This window comes from Somniosus microcephalus, chromosome 1 (genome assembly GCF_052327205.1).
Source record: "Somniosus microcephalus isolate GS21.2 chromosome 1, FLI_Smic_1.0, whole genome shotgun sequence".
Classification (NCBI taxonomy): Eukaryota; Metazoa; Chordata; class Chondrichthyes; order Squaliformes; family Somniosidae; genus Somniosus; species Somniosus microcephalus.
Window position 1 is genome coordinate 383241463 of NC_140987.1, and position 25759 is coordinate 383267221.

The following is a 25759-nucleotide window of genomic DNA, read 5'->3' on the forward strand; positions in this document are numbered from 1 at the left end:
AGCTCTGAGGACTAACCACCTGCCAAGGACTGAGAACATTTGGTAACACTACGTTGGGGGAGCAGCCCATAACCTGACCTGAGAATTGCGGTTACTGATTCTCATTACATCAAAACTGAAAAAACAACACCTTTTCTCTCATTTCAGTGAATACAAGAAAATGTGTTTTATTTTATCACAACTTATAATAATGTGGAAGGATTTTATCTGTCCACTGTCTTTTATCTGTCCACTGTAGCAAAATTATAAACACAAATATAAAGAACACACTTACAATATTGTTACAAATAAAAAACAGCATCTTCCTCCAATATTTGTTGCACAGCCTGTATTACCATCAAACAGTTATAGATCTCCTGAAGTGTCCGAAGGTTCTCTGTAAAACTCTGGTCAGGCTGACAGTTGAATACTTTGTGTAAAAGTTCATCTTTTTGAAGAGCATGAATCCTGGTGGTCATTACTCCGGCCTTGTTTTGCGGTATCGCAGAGCATCTACTGTAATTGGACCTAGATCTGGCTCACCGCCCCCTTGTGCCTGCAACCAGAATTAATTCCGTAAGCATCTGGAGTTTTCTTAGTGAACGATGAGGATCTCCCTCCAATTAGAAGAACGACTCAATGTAGAAACAATATTCTGTGCTTATGGAACAGGACTTACTGCAGTGCCTGCACACTTCTTCTCAGGAGTAAAAGGCGATTGTGAAAATCACAAATGATGTGGCTGATTTTCAGGGATTTGATAGGAGGTTATTGTCCTCATTTGTGGCATTTGTTAAGCAGCCAGTGCCCACAATCCACCTCGGTACTCAGGGCTTAATGCTTTTGGAAGAAGGGACGATTACAATTGCTACTTGCTCATGATTTTGTGCATTAATTAGAGAGAAGTGGTTCCAACATAACTCCTGATTATATCACTTTTTACTTAAAACCTGGCAATTAGATGTTAATTGTGGCTCAGTGGTAGCACTCTCGTCTCTGAGTTAGAAGGTTGTGGGTTCAAGCCCCACTCCATGAGACTTGAGAACAAAGTCTAGGCTAACACTTCAGTGCAGTACTGAGGGAATGCTGCATTGTCAGAGGTGCTGTCTTTCAGATGAGACGTTAAACCGAGGCCCTGCCTGCTTTCTCAGGTGGAAGTAAAAGATCCCACGGCACTATTCCCCTGTGCCCTGGCCAATATTTATCCCTCAACCAATAACACTAAAACAGATTATCTGGTCATTATCACATGTCTGTGGGACCTTGCTGTGCACAAAGTGGCTGCTGCATTTCCTACATTATAATAGTGACTACACTTCAAAAGTATTTGGGATGTCCTGAGGTCATGGAAGGCGCTATATAAATGCAAGTTGTTTCTTTCAATTGCTAGAATCTAGTGTCCAGTAGGGCAAAATCCTAGAAGGCCAGTTTTGCTCTGGAATTACACCAGTTCCCCAGCATTACCATGACAGGCAAGGGCAGAAAAATCGGGCCGGGAGCTGTGGACCTAATGTTGGGAGTTCAATTTACCAGCACAAATATGGGTGGGCATATTGTAATGATGTGCAAGCGATGGAAATGTGTCATATGGCAAAAATTCCCATCACTTACATTACTGCAACATTGGATGCTAGGAATGCTATGTGTACAATGTTGCTATGGTTTGCAGAGGGAGGAGATTAACATTACAATCCCTGAAGGGAGTGTAATTGATTGTTTAGCAATTGATGACACTCCCTCTGCCCCAATATTTTTAAACTTATGCAAAAGATATATATATTTTCTTTGGCTGCCCTGGTAGTAGCTGGTCAGGCTATACTGTGGAGACCCCGATTTAGAAAATTTGCTTAAATAAGTAATTTGATGCTGGAAAATATTATAGGTAAATGCTCTAGTGATTCCTTTAATTTAAAAAGTTTGGCCAAATTAAAAACATCCAGCCCCTTTAAGATGCTAAACAAATGTCAAAAATGTCCAACCTGTGCAGATTTTTCCAAATCTACTTTCATTTTTCTCAGGGCACTTCCTTCCTTCATCCCATTGCTTTTATCTTCATTATCTTGTTGATCATGTGAAGTATTACCTGAAAATACTGATCATAATTAGTAATTAACAAATACAGTCCAAGCTAGAGTTGTCACTTCAGTTTTGGACTGAACAATCTACTGAATGGACTGGCTGTAAACTAGTCACCAGCAGTCGATTTTTAAAATAGCAATCCATTTTTTTCAGTCAACTTGTGTGCCTTATAATATACAGGTATTAGTTATTAAAGTTTTCAATTAATTTTCATTATCAACAAACACCTGTCCATGATAAGGATTTTTTATTGAGCTGAGCTGTACTCAGAAAAGCCCCTGACTGAATCGCTTCCTCAAACTCGCTGCCGACAGCTGCATATTGTGCAGAATGTACACTGAACAGTATGTTTAAAAACAAAATCATTTGTTTAGGGGCAGATTCCCCACAACGTGTTCTAATATCAACCGTGTTGGCTGGAGGAGAGGCCAAGCAGAGATCAGGCACTTCCTCACAGTGGGAGGGAATCAGGGAACCACCATCAGTGTTCCGCTTTTGGCCAGCTCCCAGTGGTGGGGTTTGGAGCAGCATGGTTCTTGGAACAGATTGTCTGCCAGCGTCTTTTTTTAAAATTTGAAGCTCACAGCTTAAGGAATGGTTAGACATTTGGAGTCCCTCACTAGATAATCTCATTAATATTCTTCTCATCAAACTGTTTAGGTGGAATATTTTTAGTTTTCCCAATTTTCTATTTCTTTTCTCCTGGACACAGCGACTCCCACTCGGCTCCGGTTCCTCGGGTGCACTCAGGTACCTTGCCCAAGCAGCCATTGCACTGAGTGTTGGCGGTCTGGTGACTGCATGGTAATCAGGAATTTGGTACCTGACTGATTTTTCTCTCCCTAGACCAGGGTGGGTGTAATCGCGGAGGCTGGGGGTCCCGGCCCAGATTGTTTGTGTGGGACCCAGAGGAGCACTGCTGCCCTTCGAGGTCCACATAAATTTTTTGCCATCTTCGGTTCCATTGCCCATGAAACTGGTCAGAGCATGCAATATGCAGGCTCCGACTAGCTCCAAGCTGAAATGGCAATCGGGTTCCTATTTACATCTTAGGCCTCAAATTTCTATATTAAAAGGGGCCTATCGCCTGAATCTGCCGGGCGCTTTGGACATTGGGCGATAGGCCCTTTTCAAAATGGAGCCACTGCATCACCAGTGTTAATGTGGTGCTAAGGCAACCGCCCCCATTTTGAGGTTGTTAACATACATAAGAGGTAGGAGCAGGAGTAGGTCATTTGGCCCCTCAAGCCTGCTCCGCCATTCAATAAGATCATGGCTGATCTGATCTTGGCCTCAACTCCACTTCCCTGCCCACTCCCCATAACCCTTCACTCCCTTACCATTCAAAAATCTGTCTATCTCCACCTTAAATATATTCAATGACCCAGCCTCCACAGCTCTCTGGGGAAGAGAATTCCAAAGATTCACAACCCTCTGAGAGAAGAAATTACTCCTCATTTCCGTTTTAAATGGGTGCCCCCTTATTCTGAAATTATGCCCCCCTAGTTCTAGATTCCCCCACAAGGGGAAACATCCTCTCTGCATCTACCCTGTCAAGCCCCTTCAGAATCTTATATGTTTCAATAAGATCCACCTCTCATTCTTCTAATGTCAGGCAAAGGTAGCCAAAATCAACCCGTGACTCAGGAACTCTTGAAAGTTGAGCGAGGTGAACTGTATGATTAATGTTATTTAGGTTACCTGACTGCTGAGGCTCTGCTTCCGTTATCAGTTTTTCTTCATCATTGTGCTGCACATCATCTGTCTTCTTGTAATAATAGTCATCAGGGGGACCAAACCGCTGGGAAAAGAAACCACAGCACAGGAGAGTACAGCACAGGGCAGAATACAATGCAGCGCAGGAGAGTATAGTATAGCACAGAAGCATACAGCACAGGGCAGCATATACATCACAACGCAGAGCAGGAAAGTACAGGACAGAGCATCACAGTACAAGAGATTACAGCACAGTTACAGGAGAACACAGTGCCACACAGAACAGTGCAGCTTATTATTTTTAGTCTAAGCATTTTACTTTCATTCCAGTCCTTTACTAAGAAATACACAGAACTGTTAAACAGACATACCTTGTTTGGCCAAAAGAAGCTAATGAATAAGATAACTGGCAGAGCGACGGTGAACACGTAGACTCCCCAGAGCCACGGGCGCTTGTCTGCTGCCAAAAACAGCTGCAGGATCAAACCGGGCTGTGGACAACAGTGAAGAGCAGCAATTACCTCAGTCACTGACGAAAGAACACTCACACACTCAAAACTACCAAAGTCACACCAAAACACAACCAAGCACACAGACATTCTGTCACAAACTGACACCATTAGACATACTGGGGGGAAATCTCCTCTTCGGAGCAGAAGCTTGGTGGGACAGGACTTCCACCCACCCCGCCGAATCCGTCCCAAGCCATTTTCCTAGGGTCGGGGTTCATCCCATATGAAGAGCGGGCTCCCTGCCAATGCAAACTGAGGAAACTCGAGGCAGCGAAGGAGCTCGAAGGGCCGAAAGCGCCCCGGAGGTCAGGAGTGCAGCTCCCAGTGACGGGGCCTCCAGCAGGTAAATTCTGGGTCTACCTGAGAGAGAGAGAGAGAGAGAGAGAGAGAGGAGGCCGCTACAAAGCCCCGTCCCTCCATTTGGAGAAGTCGGAGCCTTTACCTCTGCTTCCTGGGACACTCGTCACCTTCCATATGGCAGCCCTGGTAAGCAGTGGTAAGAGAGGGAGAGGGATCCGCTGGGGATCCAAGACCCGCCCCCTGCCACTATTTGGGTGGGGAAGGAGAATCCTGTTTGGCTCACTGGGGCAGTGAGGCAATGGGAGGCTTCACCGCCAGAATTTTCTGTCATTTTCCACTGCCATCCGATTTTGATTTCGGGCAGGAGCTTGGAAAAAGATTGTTCCCACTCGGGGACACGATCAACCGTCAGACATTATTAGACACATTCGGTCACAGGCACACTTGGACTCGATGAAACACAGTACATCACATTTACTTACTCCATCGGCATCGTAGACTGCCTTTGTTCGTGCCCATGTGTCTTTCACCCACTGCTTGACAACTCTCTCATCAGAAGATATAATAAAACTGTCAAACAGGATGTCAGCAGTCACTGACCACAGCTCAAGTCCGATCGCACCGATTGGAGTCATAAGGAATGGCTTTATATCCTCAAAATAGTCTGGGTTAGGAATCTTTCGGGGTGTCCATACTCCCTATTGGAACAAAGTTGGAAAAATTGTTAATCAATTTTGCTAGTTTAGATTTCTGGATTGTTATGCAGAGAGAAGCATGTGCTATAGATATTACAAAAGCAAAATACTCTGGATGTTGGCAACTGAAATAAAAACAGAAATGCTGGAAATACTCAGCAGGTCAGGCTGCATCTGTGGAGAGAGAAACAGTTAACGGCCGCGATTTTATTGGCACGGAGAGGGCGGGTTTGGAGGCGGGTCAAAGGTTAAAATCGTTTTGATTGATGGCGGGTTCTGATCCCGCCGCCAAACAATTTTCCCAAGTATCGGGTCTCCGATTTGCGCATGGACCCAACACCTAGCGGCGGGAAGAGGATTATAGCCAATTATCTGCCTGTTAACAGGTAGTTAGTTGAGAGTAGTTGACAGGCTATTTTTTAATTTTGCTGCTTCTGGCTCAGGTTTCTCGACGTCCAGACACCACGTCAGGTAAGTGTGGCGTGTTGTGAGTCTGCTGTAATGTTTCTGGATTGATGACAGCTGCAGAAGTGGTGTGAAGGATCCAGTGGTGCACCGGTGAGTTTCAGGGGTAAGAAAATGTTGGGAAATTCATTTTTAATGTATTTACACATTTCTTTAGGTAACAAGTTTTGAAATCGATGTTTAGTGCCACCTCATTGGGAGACCCTCTCCCACCAGTGACAGATCACTTCTGTCTCCGCACCTGCAGCTGCCATCTGTTCCAGTCTATGGAGGGAGTCATTGGAGAGCCTGGGTACAAGAGCTCACCTTTGTACAGATATTGTCAGTGTTTGCAGCACCTCAATGCTGTCAAAAACTGAGAAATCAATGGTCAAAATAAAATTGTGCGTAGTCCCTTTAAGAAAACCAGCAAATGCTGCATCATCAAATGACGTCATCTGACCGGCTTCCGCTTAATTGGCCGGCAAGCCCGCAGGGCGGGATTAACAAGGTCAATCAACGTAAAGTCATGTCCGTGGGCCGGATGGCGTTGGGGGCGGGACTGGAAGCCAGAAACCACCTGACCCGCTCCCAACCTGCCTACATTGACAAAATCGCAGCTGTTTCAGGTCGATGAGCTGTTATAGAGACTGCCGTACTCTAGAAAGGGAGTGGGCTACAGTGAGTAAGTAGCATGTGTTTTAGAGGAAGCGTATGTTAAAGAAAGTGATGTGTTAACAAGGAGTAATTTACTTTGAAGGTTTGTGTAAGAGAGGTGTGTTGCAGAATGGAGTGTATGAAAGAGTAGATTGTTATAGAGAGAAGTATGTTATGGAGAGGAACATGTTACACAGAATGGCATATTACAGAGATAGTGAGGTTTTCTCTATCAGTTGCGATCACAATCACCAAGTTAGAGGCATACAGTAAACAGGCAATCATTTTTGATGCTTGTCGTAGGCAGGTCAGTCAGGTAGTTTAGACGGGTGTAGATGGCCTTGTGAATCAAGGCGGATGTCAGTAATGTAGAAAGGACTGGTACCGAGTTAGTATAAATAACCTGCTTGTTACAAACCACCTTTAGCTGGGCATTATTTGAGATCTAACAAGGCTGATGTCTGCTATTTTACACCATATTGGGTCCAAATAGAATCAAACCTCTTTTATATTTAAAAACTTAAGCCCCAATCCTCTTGCATTAGCTGTTGTTAGAAAGGAAAACTGTCTGATTTACCTTCCATCACTTATTTGTGGGTCTTATAAACGGCTGCCACATTGCTGCTTTCTCATGCCTGGCGCCTGATAGAGAACAGTGCCAGGAGGCCAATTAGCGGACACCATCATTAGGAGGATGACATGGTGCTGCTTTCGCCAAACCAGTGCCACAATGTAAAAACATCTTGGGTTAGAATTTGCTGTCAAAATAACAGTGAGGCTAATGGCACTCACCGTTATTTATGCATAAATAGTACACCAACTTCAGGTGAGAAGGAGATGCGCAGTTAAATGTGAATATCCAAAAGTTGTTTTTCGGGTTGTGCCTCTCCACTGTTTGCTTCGCAAGAACGGTATTTCGCTGCCTGCCTCACCATTGATATGCAATGAATGTCATGAAGTTGCTGTATTTGCCCAGTAGATATGAACTAGTTGGTAATGTAAGTACCCTTTTAACGACATGATAATTGTTAATTACTGCCAATCAATTTCTCTTGCACTGAAAATGAACTATTCCAAGTGTGACGGATATGATATAATTGGGATTACGGTGACATGGCTCCAGGGTGACCAAGGCTGGGATTCAACATCCAGGGGTATTCAATAAGACAGGCAAAAAAGAAAAGGAGGTGGGGTAGCATTGCTGGTTAAAGAGGAGATTAACACAATAGTAAGGAAGGATATTAGCTCTGATGATGTGGAATCTGTATGGGTAGAGCTGAGAAATACCAAGGGGCAGAAAGCGTTAGTGGGATTTGTATACAGACCCCCAAACAGTAATGCTGAGGTTGGGGATGGCATTAAATGGGAAATTAGAGACGCGTGCAATAAGGGCACAGCAGTTATCATGGGTGACTTTAATCTACATATAGATTGGGCTAACCAAATTAGTAACAATACTGTGGATGAGGAATTCCTAGAGTGAATACGGGATGGTTTCCTGGACTAATATGTCGAGGAACCAACTAGAGATCAGGCCATCTTAGACTGGGTATTATGTAATGAGAAAGGATTAATTAGCAATCTTGTTGTGCGAGGCCCCTTGGGGAGGAGCGATCATAATATGATAGAATTATTCATTAAGATGGAGAGTGAAGTATTTGACTCACAGACTAGGGTCCTGAATTTAAATAAAGGAGACTACGATGGTATGAGTCGCGAGTTGGCTAGGATGGATTAGGAAAAGTTACTTAAAGGGTTGACGGTGGATAGGCAATGGCAAACATTTAAAGATCGCATGGATGAACTACAGAATTTGTTCATCCCTGTTTGGCATAAAAATAAAACAAAAAAAGTGACTCAACCGTGGCTAACAAGGGAAATTAGGGATAGCATAAGATCCAAGGAGAGGACATATAAATTGGCCAGAAAAAGCAGCAAACCTGAGGATTGGGAGCAGTTTAGGATTCAGCAAAGGAGGACAAAGGGATTAATTAAGAGGGGGGAAATAGAGTATGAGAGAAAAAGATTGGTGAAGTCAAGCGTAGGTCTCTTGCAGTCAGAATCAGGGGAATTTATAATGGGGAACAAAGAAATGGCCGACCAATTAAATACATACTTTGGTTCTGTCTTCACAAAGGAGGACACAAATAACCTCCCAGAGATGTCGGGGGACATAGGGTCTAATGAGAGGGAGGAACTGAATGAAATCAGTATTTGTAGGGAAATGGTGTTAGGGAAATTGACGGGATTGAAGACCAATAAATCCCCAAGGCCTGATAATCTACATCCTAGGGTACTTAAGGAAGTGGCCCTAGAAATAGTAGATGCATTGCTGGTCATCGTCCAAAATTCTATAGACTCTGGAACAGTTCCCATGGATTGGAGGGTAGCTAATGTAACCCCACTATTCAAAAAAGGTGGTAGAGAGAAAACGGGGAATTATAGACCGGTAAGCCTGACATCGGTAGTGGGGAAAATGCTAGAGTCCATTATAAAAGATGCAATAGCAGAGCACTTGGAAAACATTGACAGGATTGGACAAAGTCAACATGGATTTACAAAAGGTAAATCGTGCTTGACTAATCTACTGGAATTTTTTGAGGATGTAACTGGTAGAATAGATAAGGGAGAACCAGTGGATGTGGTGTATTTGGACTTTCAAAAGGCTTTTGATAAGGTCCCACATAAGAGATTAGCGTGCAAAGTTAAAGCACATGGGATTGGGGGTAAGGTACTGACTTGGATAGAGAACTGGTTGGCAGACAGGAAGCAAAGAGTTGGAATAAACGGGTCTTTTTCCGAGTGACAGGCAGTGACTAGTGGGGTACCGCAGGGATCGGTGCTCGGACCCCAGTTATTCACACTATATATTAATAATCTAGACAAGGGAACTAGATGTAATATCTCCAAGTTTGCAGCTGACACAAAGCTGGGTGAGCGTGTGTGCTGTGAGGAGGATGTAGTGAAACTCCAGTATGGTTTGGACAGGTTGGGTGATTGGGCAGATGCATGGCAGATGCAGTATAATGTGGATAAATGCGAGGTTATCCACTTTGGTGGCAAAAACAGGAAGGCAGATTATTATCTTAACAGCAATAGATTGGGAAAAGGGGAAGTGCAACGAGGCCTGGGTGTTATTGTGCACCAGTCGCTGAAGGTAAGCATGCAGGTGCAGCAGACGGTTAAGAAGGCAAATGGTATGTTGGCCTTCATAGCGAGAGGATTCGAGTACAGGAGCAAGGATGTTTTGCTGCAGTTGTACAGGGCCTTGGTGAGACCTCACCTTGAGTATTGTGTGCAGTTTTGGTCGCCTTATCTGAGGAAGGATGTTCTTGCCATGGAGGGAGTGCAGCGAAAATTCACCAGACTGATACCTGGGATGGCAGGAATGACGTACGGAGAGAGATTGGGTCGATTAGGCTTATATTCGCTAGAGTTTAGAGGAATGAGAGGGGATCTCATTGAAACTTATAAAATTCTAACAGGACTAGACAAACTAGATGCAGGAAGGATGTTCCCGATGGCGGGGGAGTCCAGAACCAGGGGTCACAGTCTAAGGATAAGGGGTAAGCCATTTAGGACTGAGATGAGGAGGAATTTCTTCACCCAGAGAGTGGTGAACCTGTGGAATTCTTTACCACAGAAGGCCGTTGAGGCCAATTTATTAAATATATTTAAGAAGGAGTTAGATATATTTCTTAAGGCTAAAGGGATCAAGGGATATGGGGAGAAAGCAGGGACAGGGTACTGAATTTGGATGATCAGCCATGATCTCATTAAATGGCGGAACAGGCTCGAGGGGCCGAATGGCCTACTCCTGCTCCTATCTTCTATGTTTCTATGTCTCATTCATTTTGGTTTTGAATTTTTTGGGGAGATGTTAAAAATGTCAAATTAATTTTTTTTCTTTTTGACTCTTTCTCTCTCATTATCCTATCTTTCTTTCCCTCTCTTTATCTCTCTTTCTGTACCTGATTTGACATTGAATTCACCCGCTTTAATTCACCCTCCTTCTCAGTCCTTCCGCTGTTTATTTCCCAATCCTTGAATCTCATTAGTTAAGGAGCTACCATGTTGATAGCCCTGTAACCTCAGGGCCCAGTTTCCCTCGCAGACGCCATTAGATGCCCAGCTACAGCAAATTCTGGCCCCTTAATACATACCTGACTTCATCTCCCTGTGAACAAAATTATTTATTTTTGTCTTTCAAATGTTTTCCGCCTCCTCTTCTAAAAACGTGCCTGACAGTTGCTACAGTAATTCTGAGGGACTGGATGCTCTTCAGTACCTTGCCCAAATAGCCACTCCTCATGTGTGAGCCCATGAATGTCGTCAGGCTATTTGACTGTGTAAGACATCATGGTCAAACCTGATCCTCACCTGATGCCCACACATGTACTTCTCAGCGGGATGTGGATTATAATCGGGGTGAGGTTTTAACTCCCCTAGTCTAAGGGCACTGAGACTATATGTTACACCCAACTGCTATTCCCAACATAGAGCAGCTAACTCAACATAGGCTGAAAATCTAACTTCGGATCTTCTGGTCTGCATGGCTAACATCTGATGCATTTGCCAATAATCCATAACAGGAATTCCAAAGAGTGTCCAAATCTTTTAGCTAATGTTAGTGATGTAAGAAAGACTACAACACTTGTGAGATTTGTTTCACACAAAGACCCACAACATCAATTAATTTACCTTATATTTGGGATTGTCAATCATTGGCACTTTCCATTTGCCCTTGTAGGCAGGGTTAGGTATCATGGGGGGTTTCCAGGTTCCACAGCCTGCAGTCTTACATAAAGGGTTTGGGATTTGGGATTGTTCCCATTCACCATCCATTTCTATATCCCTGTAAAAGACATTAAAGTCATTGTGATACTAAAACAATTCCAGAATGTTAAAGAAAAATAAGGAAATAGCTGTATTCATGAGGTTTAGGTACATCAAGTTTATTTGGATTAAATCTAATTTTAAACTTATATCTCTGGCAATTTTTTTGTGTTCATCAAAGTAAGGGAAGTCTTTGCTAGGGTTGTGTTTTCATCAAGAACTCCCAGATCAGGCAAACATGGGTTAGATGCAGACTAAAGCTCACTCATATTATTCCACAAGGCATTCTTGGGTCCAGTATTGCATTAGTAGTGTTATGGTGAGGGATGAGGGCTATATCAGAGAATGTTACAATGAGTTTTGTGGGGTATATGAAAGAGTGTTACAGTGAGTGGTGTGGAATATATGGAAGAATTTTACAGTAAGTGGTGGGATATGTCAATGTTACGGTGAAGGGTGGGGTATATGAAAGAATATTACAGTGAGGTTGTGGGGTATATCAGGAGAACGGTGAAGAGTGGGGGTGTACACTGGTCTGCCTGGGTGAGGTTATACTCATTAGCACTGATTTGTGAAGCTGTCTGAGATCAGTTGGTATTATTCAGTACTCACCAATCTGAAGGTTTTTTTGATTCAGGATCTGGAATATACTCTGGCTCCTCATCCAGCCAGTTATCTGGTTTCATAATTGTAGAATCTGGGATATTGCGGGGAGCGTCCTCATCCCTATCATACAGAACATGGTGACATCCCTTAGCAGCTGCTCATATGAATATGACATATCTTCATATTATAAATTATTCAACGAGCGCAAAGGTTTGTAAATAAAATACAGTAACAGAAACTACCCCAGACGTTACACATAACCAAGGACCTAGGTGAGGAATTTGAAATGAGTTGAAGAGGCACATTCTGAACCAGTGACTATAAGACAGCTGCCGGCTGTGCTTTTTATCCCTCCTCCTCCAGCTTTCTTTCCATAATTGACACCCACCTTCAATACTGGCAAGGTATGTGACCGGAGGAGGATTACAGCTGAGCCCCACTTTGTCTGCACACAATGTCTAGACCAGAAGCAAGGGCTCCTGGATTCTGATCAGGAGCCTGTCTGAATTTACTACTCCCTAGGTTAGGCCATTAAGAGCAGTTATAGTGCTTCCATTACTATCCTGGCTGAGATCAGAAAACTCTTTGGCTGCGAGACTGTACTAATCCGGCAGAAACAGCCAATTCGTGTTAATTCAAATTTATATAAATGGAGAGATGTTTCTGTGTTCACGAGTGGTCTAGTGTTGGTGGGGGATGTTTCTGTGTTCACTGGTGGTCTAGTGTTGGTGGGGGGATGTTTCTGTGTTCACTGGTGGTCTAGTGTTGGAGGGGGATGTTTCTGTGTTCACTGGTGGTCTAGTGTTGGTGGGGGATGTTTCTGTGTTCACTGGTGGTCTAGTGTTGGTGGGGGATGTTTCTGTGTTCACTGGTGGTCTAATGTTGGTGGGGGGATGTTTCTGTGTTCACTGGTGGTCTAGTGTTGGTGGGGGGAAGTTTCTATATTCACCGGTGGTCTAGTGTTGGTGGGGGGATGTTTCTGTGTTCACTGGTGGTCTAGTGTTGGTGGGGGGATGTTTCTGTGTTCACTGGTGGTCTAGTGTTGGTGGGGGGATGTTTCTGTGTTCACTGGTGGTCTAGTGTTGGTGGGGGATGTTTCTGTGTTCACTGGTGGTCTAGTGTTGGTGGGGGGATGTCTCTGTGTTCACTGGTGGTCTAGTGTTGGTGGGGGGATGTTTCTGTGTTCACTAGTGGTCTAGTGTTGGTGGGGGGATGTTTCTGTGTTCATGAGTGGTCTAGTGTTGGTGGGGTGATGTTTCTGTGTTCACTGGTGGTCTAGTGTTGTTGGGGAGATGTTTCTGTGTTCACAAGTTGTCTAGTGTTGGTAGGGGGATGTTTCTGTATTCACGAGTCGTCTAGTGTTGGTGGGGTGATGTTTCTGTGTTCACTGGTGGTCTGATGTTGGTGAGGGATGTTTCTGTGTTCACTGGTGGTCTAGTGTTGTTGGGGGGATGTTTCTGTGTTCACTGGTGGTCTAGTGTTGGTAGGGGGGATGTTTCTATATTCACTGGTGGTCTAGTGTTCGTGGGGGGGATGTTTCTGTGTTCACTGGTGGTCTAGTGTTGGTGGGGGATGTTTCTGTGTTCACTGGTGGTCTAGTGTTGGTGGGGGGGATGTTTCTATATTCACTGGTGGTCTAGTGTTGGTGAGGGGTGTTTCTGTGTTCACTGGTGGTCTAGTGTTGTTGGGGGGATGTTTCTGTGTTCATGAGTGGTCTAGTGTTGGTGGGGGGATGTTTCTGTGTTCACTGGTGGTCTAGTGTTGGTGGGGGGATGTTTCTGTGTTCACGGGTGGTCTAGTGTTGGTGGGGGGATGTTTCTGTGTTCACTGGTGGTCTAGTGTTGGTGAGGGATGTTTCTGTGTTCACTGGTGGTCTAGTGTTGGTGAGGGATGTTTCTGTGTTCACTGGTGGTCTAGTGTTGGTGAGGGATGTTTCTGTGTTCACTGGTGGTCTAGTGTTGGTGGGGGGATGTTTCTGTGTTCATGGGTGGTCTAGTGTTGGTGGGTGGGATGTTTCTGTGTTCAGTGGTGGTCTAGTGTTGGTGGGGGGGATGTTTCTGTGTTCAGTGGTGGTCTAGTGTTGGTGGGGGGATGTTTCTGTGTTCACTGGTGGTCTAGTGTTGGTGGGGGGATGTTTCTGTGTTCACGGGTGGTCTAGTGTTGGTGGGGGGGATGTTTCTGTGTTCAGTGGTGGTCTAGTGTTGGTGGGGGGATGTTTCTGTGTTCACGGGTGGCCTAGTGTTGGTGGGGGGGATGTTTCTGTGTTCAGTGGTGGTCTAGTGTTGGTGGGGGGATGTTTCTGTGTTCACTGGTGGTCTAGTGTTGGTGGGGGGATGTTTCTGTATTCACGAGTCGTCTAGTGTTGCTGAGGGATGTTTCTGTGTTCACTGGTGGTCTAGTGTTGGTGGAGGGGATGTTTCTGTGTTCACTGGTGGTCTAATGTTGGTGGGGGGATGTTTCTATATTCACGAGTCGTCTAGTGTTGGTAGGGGGATGTTTCTGTATTCACGAGTCGTCTAGTGTTGGTGGGGTGATGTTTCTGTGTTCACTGGTGGTCTGATGTTGGTGAGGGATTTTTCTATGTTCACTGGTGGTCTAGTGTTGGTAGGGGGGATGTTTCTATATTCACTGGTGGTCTATTGTTGGTGGGGGGGATGTTTCTGTGTTCACTGGTGGTCTAGTGTTGGTGGGGGATGTTTCTGTGTTCACTGGTGGTCTAGTGTTGGTGGGGGGATGTTTCTATATTCACTGGTGGTCTAGTGTTGGTGGGGGGATGTTTCTGTGTTCACTGGTGGTCTAGTGTTGGTGGGGGGATGTTTCTGTGTTCACTGGTGGTCTAGTGTTGGTGGGGGGATGTTTCTGTGTTCACTGGTGGTCTAGTGTTGGTGGGGGGATGTTTCTGTGTTCACTGGTGGTCTAGTGTTGGTGGGGGGATGTTTCTGTGTTCACGGGTGCTCTAGTGTTGGTGGGTGGATGTTTCTATATTCACTGGTGGTCTAGTGTTGGTGGGGGGGATGTTTCTGTGTTCACTGGTGGTCTAGTATTGGGGGGATGTTTCTGTGTTCACTGGTGGTCTAGTGTTGGTGGGGGATGTTTCTGTGTTCACTGGTGGTCTAGTGTTGGTGGGGGATGTTTCTGTGTTCACTGGTGGTCTAGTATTGGGGGGATGTTTCTGTGTTCATGAGTGGTCTAGTGTTGGTGGGGGGATGTTTCTGTGTTCACGGGTGGTCTAGTGTTGGTGGGGGGATGTTTCTGTGTTCACTGGTGGTCTAGTATTGGGGGGATGTTTCTGTGTTCACTGGTGGTCTAGTGTTGGTGGGGGACGTTTCTGTGTTCACTGGTGGTCTAGTGTTGGTGAGGGATGTTTCTGTGTTCACTGGTGGTCTAGTGTTGGTGAGGGATGTTTCTGTGTTCAGTGGTGGTCTAGTGTTGGTGGGGGGATGTTTCTGTGTTCACTGGTGGTCTAGTGTTGGTGGGGGGGATGTTTCTGTGTTCACTGGTGGTCTAGTGTTGGTGGAGGGGATGTTTCTGTGTTCACTGGTGGTCTAATGTTGGTGGGGGGATGTTTCTGTATTCACGAGTCGTCTAGTGTTGGTAGGGGGATGTTTCTGTATTCACTGGTGGTCTGATGTTGGTGAGGGATGTTTCTATGTTCACTGGTGGTCTGATGTTGGTGGGGGATGTTTCTATATTCACTGGTGGTCTAGTGTTGGTGGGGGGGATGTTTCTGTGTTCACTGGTGGTCTAGTGTTGGTGGGGGATGTTTCTGTGTTCACTGGTGGTCTAGTGTTGGTAGGGGGATGTTTCTATATTCACTGGTGGTCTAGTGTTGGTGGGGGATGTTTCTGTGTTCACTGGTGGTCTAGTGTTGGTGGGGGGATGTTTCTGTGTTCACTGGTGGTCTAGTGTTGGTGGGGGGATGTTTCTGTGTTCACGGGTGGTCTAGTGTTGGTGGGTGGATGTTTCTATATTCACTGGTGGTCTAGTGTTGGTGGGGGGGATGTTTCTGTGTTCACGAGTGGTCTACTGTTGGGGGGATGTTTCTGTGTTCAGAGGTGGTCTAGTGTTGGTGGGGGATGTTTCTGTGTTCACTGGTGGTCTAGTATTGGGGGGATGTTTCTGTGTTCACTGGTGGTCTAGTGTTGGTGGGGGGATGCTTCTGTGTTCACGGGTGGTCTAGTGTTGGTGGGGGGATGTTTCTGTGTTCACTGGTGGTCTAGTGTTGGTGGGGGGATGTTTCTGTGTTCACGGGTGGTCTAGTGTTGGTGGGGGGATGTTTCTGTGTTCACTGGTGGTCTAGTGTTGGTGGGGGGATGTTTCTGTGTTCACGGGTGGTCTAGTGTTGGTGGGGGGATGTTTCTGTGTTCACGGGTGGTCTAGTGTTGGTGGGGGGATGTTTCTGTGTTCACTGGTGGTCTAGTGTTGGTGGGGGGATGTTTCTGTGTTCACTGGTGGTCTAGTGTTGGTGGGGGGATGTTTCTGTGTTCACGGGTGGTCTAGTGTTGGTGGGGGGATGTTTCTGTATTCACGAGTCGTCTAGTGTTGGTGGGGGGATGTTTCTGTGTTCACTGGTGGTCTAGTGTTGGTGGGGGGATGTTTCTGTGTTCATGAGTGGTCTAGTGTTGGTGGGGGGATGTTTCTGTGTTCACGGGTGGTCTAGTGTTGGTGGGGGGATGTTTCTGTGTTCACGGGTGGTCTAGTGTTGGTGGGGGGATGTTTCTGTGTTCACGGGTGGTCTAGTGTTGGTGGGGGGATGTTTCTGTGTTCACTGGTGGTCTAGTGTTGGTGGGGGGATGTTTCTGTGTTCACGGGTGGTCTAGTGTTGGTGGGGTGATGTTTCTGTGTTCATGAGTGGTCTAGTGTTGGTGGGGTGATGTTTCTGTGTTCATGAGTGGTCTAGTGTTGGTGGGGGATGTTTCTGTATTCATGAGTGGTCTAGTGTTGGTGGGGGATGTTTCTGTTTTCACAAGTGGTCTCGTGTTGCGGGAATTTTTCTGTATTCACGAGTGGTCTCTAGTGTTGGCGGAAGGGTGTCTCTGTATTTCACGGATGTCTCTAGTGTCAGGGAGAGGAGTGTCAATTTACTAGTGGTCTCTAGCATTGATGGAGCGGAGTCTCTGAATTTCCTGGTGATCTCTATTGTCTGTGAGAGGGATGTCGCTATTCAAATGATGTTCTCTATTGTTGCGGGGATAGATGTCCATTTGTGGTTTCTCGAGTATTGGGGGTGGTATGCTGACTCTGGATTCATGGTCATTTCTAGTGTTGGGGATGGAGAGGGGTTGGATGTAGATCAATGTCCCCTCTAAATTGTTTTTGTTGTGCGTGGCCTGTTTATTTCAATTTGCGCAGTATTTCAAATGGAAAAGCTTGTGAGTGGTCTGCGCGGTACCTTTCAGATTATTACGTGGCCGCGCATGTGCGCAGCTTAAAGGAAACATTGGTATACACACAAACTACTGTATATGTGCACAAACATTTTCTCTCAACCTGGGCTTGCTTAATTCTCACCAGTCATGTGGCTTCACGGACTCTGGGTCAGGTATTCGATGCCTGTCATCCCAGTCTTCAGGCTTTTGATGGTTGGGATCATCAATCTCTTTGGGAGGGTTGACAGGGGGAGTCATGTCCTGAAGGAGGCTTCCTTTACTCACAGAGCTCTCATCTATCAGTATCTCAAAACTGTTGTCAGGTCTCACAACTAAACCAGTCATTTTTTGAATTGTTATTGGATGTAGGGAGAGAGATAAGAGAGTAAGTCAAAGTGAGAAGTAATTTTAAGCACAACAATTATACATTATAATATGTTAATATTATTATAATATGCCAATATATTACAATGTACTAATGATACTAAGGTGCAATAATGAGCCCACTCGTCAAAAAGCTAAGGAACTAGGTTTTGGCACCTGTATTTTAATCTGCATTTGCTACAGGAAGGTTGGCTCTGCTGATTGCCTTGAGGCCTTTTATATTGCTCTACAATTTAATTATCATTTTCACCAATAGTTATCTAACAGAGAGTTGGTAGATTGTTTAGTTACTATATTCAAATGTGTTTGGATCAGTAGGTCTGCCTGTTCTGTATTGTTTGATAATGAACTAATTCATCATTAAGAAGGACTTTGAATTATTGCTATTTCACATAGGAAGCCTGCAAGTTCCAATCTAATCCTAAACCATTGAGGGTGCTTCCTTAATGACTGCTATCCCTCTCTTACAACTGTGTCTGATTGTGTTAGAATGATTAAGAGAATCATGTTACTCAGTGTGTATAGGTGAGGTCTTTTGTCGATGAAGTAACTCTGGAGGTCCACATCTGGTTTCCTGGCATGCTTCTCCTCGTATACACCCGTTACTGGATCTTTATGTCTGAAGATGAAGTGCAATTTATAGTCCTGGCCGCACTTGTCTGGTCCAAACATGATAGTGTAAGGGGTTTTGTCAAAGAACTTTCTCTGTTAAAAAAAAGTGTTAGAACTCAGAAAGAACACAAGAAAGCAGTCATGAAAAAGGGCCATTTAAAACACCCAGATTGTGTAGGATCTGCCAGCATGCGCAGAACCCACTCGGACTATTTTAACTGTGTTCCTGTCTCAATATCAAGCTGGTACCCATCTGCTCCTTGAAAATATTGACAGTGCGATATCAACAGTAATCAATGATCGACACAGTCTAGAATCAACAGTAATCGTCAATCAACATATTAGGAGGTCAATAGTAAACATCCATTGACATAGTCTGGGATCAACAGTAAGCATCCATTGACACAGTCTGGGATTGACAGTAATCATCCATTGACATAGTCTGGGATTGTCAGTAACCATCCATTGACATAGTCTGGGATTGACAGTAATCATCCATTGACATAGTCTGGGATTAACGGTAAACATCCATTGACATAGTCTGGGATTGACAGTAATCATCCATTGACATAGTCTGGGATTGTCAGTAACCATCCATTGACATAGTCTGGGATTAATGGTAACCATCCATTGACATAGTCTGGGATTAGTGGTAACCATCCATTGACATAGTCTGAGATTAACGGTAACCATCCATTGATATAGTCTGGGATTAGCGGTAATCATCCATTGACATAGTCTGGGATTAACAGTAATCATCCATTGACACAGTCTGGGATTAACAGTAATCATCCATTGACATAGTCTGAGATTAGCGGTAACCATCCATTGACATACTCTGGGATTAACGGTAACCATCCATTGACATAGTCTGGGATTAGCGGTAACCATCCATTGACATAGTCTGGGATTAACGGTAAACATCCATTGACATAGTCTGGGATTAACGGTAACCATCCATTGACATAGTCTGGGATTAATGGTAAACATCCATTGACATAGTCTGGGATTAACAGTAATCATCCATTGACATAGTCTGAGATTAGCGGTAACCATCGATTGATATAGTCTGGGATTAACGGTAACCATCCATTGACATAGTCTGGGATTGACGGTAAACATCCATTGACATAGTCTGGGATTAACAGTAACCATCCATTGACATAGTCTGGGATTAACGGTAAACATCCATTGACATAGTCTGGGATTGACAGTAACCATCCATTGACATAGTTTGGGATTAACGGTAAACATCCATTGAAATAGTCTGGGATTAACGGTAACCATCCATTGACATAGTCTGGGATTGACAGTAACCATCCATTGACATAGTCTGGGATTAGTGGTAACCATCCATTGACATAGTCTGGGATTGACAGTAACCATCCATTGACATAGTCTGGGATTAGCGGTAACCATCCATTGACATAGTCTGGGATTAACGGTAACCATCCATTGACATAGTCTGAGATTAACGGTAACCATCCATTGACATAGTCTGGGATTAGCGGTAATCATCCATTGACATAGTCTGGGATTAACGGTAACCATCCATTGACATAGTCTGGGATTAGCGGTAACCATCCATTGACATAGTCTGGGATTAACGGTAAACATCCATTGACATAATCTGGGATTAGCGGTAACCATCGATTGATATAGTCTGGGATTAACGGAAATCATCCATTGACATAGTCTGAGATTAATGGTAACCATCCATTGACATAGTCTGGGATTAGCGGTAACCATCCATTGACATAGCCTGGGATTAACGGTAACCATCCATTGACATAGTCTGGGATTAACGGTAACCATCCATTGACATAGTCTGAGATTAATGGTAACCATCCATTGACATAGTCTGGGATTAATGGTAACCATCCATTGACATAGTCTGGGATTAGCGGTAACCATCCATTGACATAGCCTGGGATTAGCGGTAACCATCCATTGACATAGCCTGGGATTAACGGTAACCATCCATTGACATAGCCTGGGATTAACGGTAACCATCCATTGACATAGTCTGGGATTAGCGGTAACCATCCATTGACATAGTCTGGGATTAGCGGTAACCATCCATTGACATAGCCTGGGATTAACGGTAACCATCCATTGACATCGCCTGGGATTAACGGTAACCATCCATTGACATAGTCTGGGATTAACGGTAACCATCCATTGACATAGTCTGGGATTAGCGGTAATCATCCATTGACATAGTCTGGGATTAGCGGTAACCATCCATTGACATAGCCTGGGATTAACGGTAACCATCCATTGATATAGTCTGGGATTAACGGTAATCATCCATTGACATAGTCTGGGATTAGCGGTAACCATCCATTGACATAGTCTGGGATTAACGGTAACCATCCATTGACATAGTCTGGGATTAACGGTAAACATCCATTGACATAATCTGGGATTAGCGGTAACCATCGATTGATATCGTCTGGGATTAACGGAAATCATCCATTGACATAGTCTGAGATTAATGGTAACCATCCATTGACATAGTCTGGGATTAGCGGTAACCATCCATTGACATAGCCTGGGATTAACGGTAACCATCCATTGACATAGTCTGGGATTAACGGAAATCATCCATTGACATAGTCTGGGATTAATGGTAAACATCCATTGACATAGTCTGGGATTAGCGGTAATAATCCATTGACATAGTCTGGGATTAACGGTAACCATCCATTGACATAGTCTGGGATTAGCGGTAATAATCCATTGACATAGTCTGGGATTAATGGTAAACATCCATTGACATAGTCTGGGATTAGCGGTAATAATCCATTGACATAGTCTGGGATTAGCGGTAATCATCCATTGACATAGCCTGGGATTAACGGTAACCATCCATTGACATAGTCTGGGATTAACGGAAATCATCCATTGACATAGTCTGGGATTAACGGTAACCATCCATTGATATAGTCTGGGATTAATGGTAAACATCCATTGACATAGTCTGGGATTGACGGTAACCATCGATTGATATAGTCTGGGATTAACGGAAATCATCCATTGACATAGTCTGGGATTAATGGTAAACATCCATTGACATAGTCTGGGATTAACAGTAACCATCCATTGACATAGTCTGGGATTGACGGTAACCATCGATTGATATAGTCTGGGATTAACGGAAATCATCCATTGACATAGTCTGGGATTAACGGAAATCATCCATTGACATAGTCTGGGATTAGCGGTAAACATCCATTGACATAGTCTGGGATTAGCGGTAAACATCCATTGACATAGTCTGGGATTAACGGAAATCATCCATTGACATAGTCTGGGATTAGCGGTAAACATCCATTGACATAGTCTGGGATTAGCGGTAAACATCCATTGACATAGTCTGGGATTAACGGAAATCATCCATTGACATAGTCTGGGATTAGCGGTAAACATCCATTGACATAGTCTGGGATTAGCGGTAAACATCCATTGACATAGTCTGGGATTAACGGAAATCATCCATTGACATAGTCTGGGATTAGCGGTAAACATCCATTGACATAGTCTGGGATTGCTGGTAATCATCCATTGACACAGTCTGGGATTGACGGTAAACATCCACTGACATAGACTGGGATTAACGGTAAACATCCACTGACATAGACTGGGATTAGCGGTAAACATCCATTGACATAGACTGGGATTGACAGTAACTGTCCATTGACATAGTCTGGGATTAGCGGTAAACATCCATTGACATAGTCTGGGATTAACGGTAAACATCCACTGACATAGACTGGGATTGACAGTAACTATCCATTGACATAGTCTGGGATTGCTGGTAATCATCCATTGACACAGTCTGGGATTGACGGTAAACATCCATTGACAGTTTGTGATTGAAGGTAACCATCCATTGACAGTTTCTGATTGAAGGTAACCATCCATTGACATAGTCAACGCAATCTGGAATCGGTGGGAATCATCAACTGACAGTCCGAGATGACAGTAATTACCAACCAACACAGTCCAGGATCGACAGTAATCACCGACTGACACAGTCTCGAAATATAGTAATCTCTGAGTTTGGTGACCTCCTTTGGTTTTGCCAGGTGAGTGGTCAGTGCACTGCAGGGATTGCATCAGTACATGAAGCAGCATTAAGATTCCCAGCCTTGGTAATGGTAGTTCCTCAGTGCTTTTCACCACTTCTGGTTATGCTGAGCGTCTCTGAGAAGTTCAGCTACAGGTACACTATCCCTTATCCGAAAGCCTTGGGACCAGCTGAGTTTCGGTTTTCGGAATTTTTCGGATTTCAGAAGGTATTATTATAAGACTGGGAAATTTGTATTTAATATAAATTATAAAAGTTCAGGCTACCTCTTGCGACTGTTCTGTGTCTCATTCCCCTTCCTGCTTCTCTGGAAAGCCGAATATCAGCTGACTCCTACTAAGCTGGCCCGCAAATCAGGTCGGGGGTCGGAGAAAAGAATATCGGACGGGCCGCAGTTCAGGTCGGGGGGGTCGGGGTTGGTTGGGGGGGGGGTCGGGGTCGGGGAGTCCGGGGGGGGGGCGGGGTCGGGGGGGGGGTGGTCCGGGGGGGAGAAAAGAATATCGGACGGGCCGCGGTTCGGGTCGGGTCGGGAGAAAAGAATATCGGGCGGGCCGTGGTTCGGTTCGGGTCGGGGGGAGAAAAGAATATCAGACGGGCCGCTGCAGCTATCGGACGGGCCGCTGTATTGTTGGGTTCACTCTCCCGGTACCTCCTTCACACTGCCCGGCTCGGCCTGCAATCTCCTACCCAGGAGGGAACTCTGTGACCCTCTGCCCTGCTCAGCATAAGTCGTGCGCCACTCTGGTCATGTCGTGTGCACGACTTACGCTGAACAAAAAAACGTTCGGTTTTTAGAGGTTTTCGGTTTTCGGAAGTTCGGATAAAGGATAGTCTACCTGTACTTCCACTTGTACTACTACTACTACAATTGCATTGATATAGTACTTTTATGTAGAAGAAAATGTCCATCCAAACATTAGAGCTCGAGAGACACAGCAAACAAATTACAAAATATTTATTGTCCTGGATGCTGTTCTTTCTCAATACCTAGCTGTATTCAGCAATATGGCGTCTCGTACTACAGTGCACACAAAAGGAACTTAACCTGACCCTGCCACTTGTCAACAGGATGACTTACCAGGTCGAGCTGATCATCTTCAGAGAGAAGCTTCAGGTATGCACCCCCGCACTGGATTCCATCCTGGAAATGTACCTCGTACCTGCAGGAGAGAGTGAGGAAGGATACCAGTACTGTACATATAACTGCAATGACACCTCTGTCTGTTCTTTGTTTTGTTTTCAATATTCTTCTTCCTTTTCCTGTTCTCCGGTCTCCACTCATTAAACACCAGGAGGGAAGGTAGGGTACTTGCTCTGCGGGCTCTGCCAGTGCATCTCTGTAACTCTGTAACTCCCTCCTAGGAGCTACACCAGAGTGACCATCAGTGATCCTCCCTTTGGTTTTCTCTACCTCCCTGTGGGGAAGTGTCCAGCCTCCAGTCAGTGACTCCCCTGATACTATAGTCAACATTGGAAACTCAGTGTGAGGATTCATGGGCACAAAGCTGAACAGTACCAATAAATGCAGTGACATAGAATCATAGTGTACAGAAGAAGGCTATTTGGCCCATCATTCCTGTGCTGGCTCTTTGAAAGAGCTATCCAATTAGTCCCACCCTCCCTGCTCTTTCCCCATAACCCAACAAACTTTTCCACTAGGTCATTCCAGATCATCATAACTCGCTGCATAAATATTTTTTCCTCATGTCGCCTCAGGTTCTTTTGCCAATTACCTTACATTTGTGTCCTCTGGTTACTGACCCTTCTTCCACTGGAAACAGTATCTTCTTATTTACTCTATCAAAACCCATCATTATTTTGATACCTCTATCAAATCTCCCCTTAACCTTCTCTGCTCTAAGGAGAACAATTCCAGTTTCTCTAAAGTCTCATCCCCAGTACCACTCTAGTAAAGCCCCTTTCTGGCCGGGCTGTCTGTGACCGACTCATCCGGCTGCGATACCAGTAAACGCAACCTCAATTCCACATTCAGCAACAGTCCCACAACTTGTCGTCCCTCCGTCATTGACCATCACAATGCAAAAATAAAAGCCAACACAAAATAAACATTCCAAATCAAATTTATAAATGAAACCATGCCATATTGCATACAAATGTCAACTAATCACTCTTGTGCATTCCGTAAGTGCCTGTCTTCCATGTTCCTTTGTCTGTCCAGTGCTCCTACGCAGTGCTACCCCAGTGGCTTCAGCATGGCTGGTGGAAGGCTGCTAACTTTCAGTGGGGGAGACTGCAGATGGCCTTGAGGATGACCTTGAGTAGCTCTGGGACTAGAAGGCCTGGCTTCGGACTGCACCATCTCGGCATGGGCGTCAGCAGTTTGGGCTGGCTGGCTGACAGGTAACAACAAGGGCATTGAAGGAGTGGCAAGGGTAGGAGGATGAATGCTGTCATCCTGATAGAGGGCAGCAGGTTCCTGCTCCATGGAGTCACTACCACTCCACCTGAAACATTGGCCATCAGATACTGCAATGTTCCTTGACACTGCATGCAGGCTTTCTCTCAGGCCTGCTAATGCACCAAGCATTTCATTGTGCATACCCAACAGCCTTCTTCTATTGCCTGCCCCATTGAACTGCTCATCTGAGTCCCCTGCAGCAGAACTCATGTGCGACCTCGTCCTCCGGGGAACTGGAACCTGCACTACCCTTGCCCCCTGCCCTGGCTGCAGGCCACTTGTGCCCGGTGTCTCACCACGTGCAGATTCCATGTTTAAGCTATCCTCCAAAGTACGCGGAGTGTCAGTATCTGAGCTGGTGGTTGTGAGTGTGAAATCGAGTGATGGTGCTGTGTCTTCATCATCACTGTTCCAGTTCTTGCTCCTCCACCACTGCCTGGCCAGGTTGCAGTTCTTGGGTATCTGAAAGGAGAAAGGCACAAGGGTAGGGTTGTGCTGAGGGGAGGGAGGAGGGAACGCAAGAGGTGCATGCTTACACCATCTGCAGCTTGTAAATCACAAGAGATTGTGGGATGAGGGGGAAGTGGGATGTAAAAAGGAGGATTAGGTATGAGGATACCGTCATCTTTGATTGTTTCAGCCTCGCCGCTGGCCACGGGCTCAGTGATGGCCATTTCAATGATGCAGTCATGCAGGTTTGCCTGTCCCCCGCTGGTTAATTCCTGTTGCCATCAATTATGTGCCAACTTGTCCTGCAAGAGAGAGGGAAGTGTATCAGTGAGTGTGGTGCAATGTGTTTGGGTGTGCCTGTCATGGTTGAATAGCTGACAATGTGTGCAAGCTGTGAGATGTGGGTGTGAGGCTTGCAACTGTAGTAAGTGTGTGAGGGTGAGTTGTAGCTATGAATGTGAGATATGAGTCCCGTTTGATAGAGATTGTTGGTAGGTGAGTGATGGGTGTGGTGCATTGAGCAGTGTGTGAGGCTAGTGGTGCAGTTGGTGGGGATATGGCATTTGAAGATGAATTCACTGACCTTAACCACTCGTGTGAGGTCTTTG

General features: G+C 45.1%; 1 protein-coding gene across 3 annotated transcripts in view; it reads right to left on the reverse strand.

The window, feature by feature from the left end:
- Positions 1 to 418: 418 nt before the first annotated feature.
- Positions 419 to 25759, reverse strand: part of LOC147125061 (calmegin) — a 54779-nt gene continuing 29438 nt past the window's right edge. For 2 of the 3 annotated variants that reach the window (XM_085996708.1, XM_085996725.1), the window contains 10 exons: positions 23361 to 23442; positions 18090 to 18282; positions 17336 to 17525; positions 11831 to 11944; positions 11084 to 11237; positions 5069 to 5284; positions 4146 to 4265; positions 3760 to 3859; positions 1959 to 2071; positions 419 to 535 (listed from right to left, as the gene is read on the reverse strand). In XM_085996708.1, coding sequence (XP_085852834.1) covers positions 458 to 535; positions 1959 to 2071; positions 3760 to 3859; positions 4146 to 4265; positions 5069 to 5284; positions 11084 to 11237; positions 11831 to 11944; positions 17336 to 17525; positions 18090 to 18282; positions 23361 to 23442 — 1360 coding nt within the window. In that variant the 3' untranslated portion in view covers positions 419 to 457. The remainder of the gene's footprint in view (positions 536 to 1958; positions 2072 to 3759; positions 3860 to 4145; positions 4266 to 5068; positions 5285 to 11083; positions 11238 to 11830; positions 11945 to 17335; positions 17526 to 18089; positions 18283 to 23360; positions 23443 to 25759) is intronic. The other variant, XM_085996718.1, reaches the window with a different exon arrangement.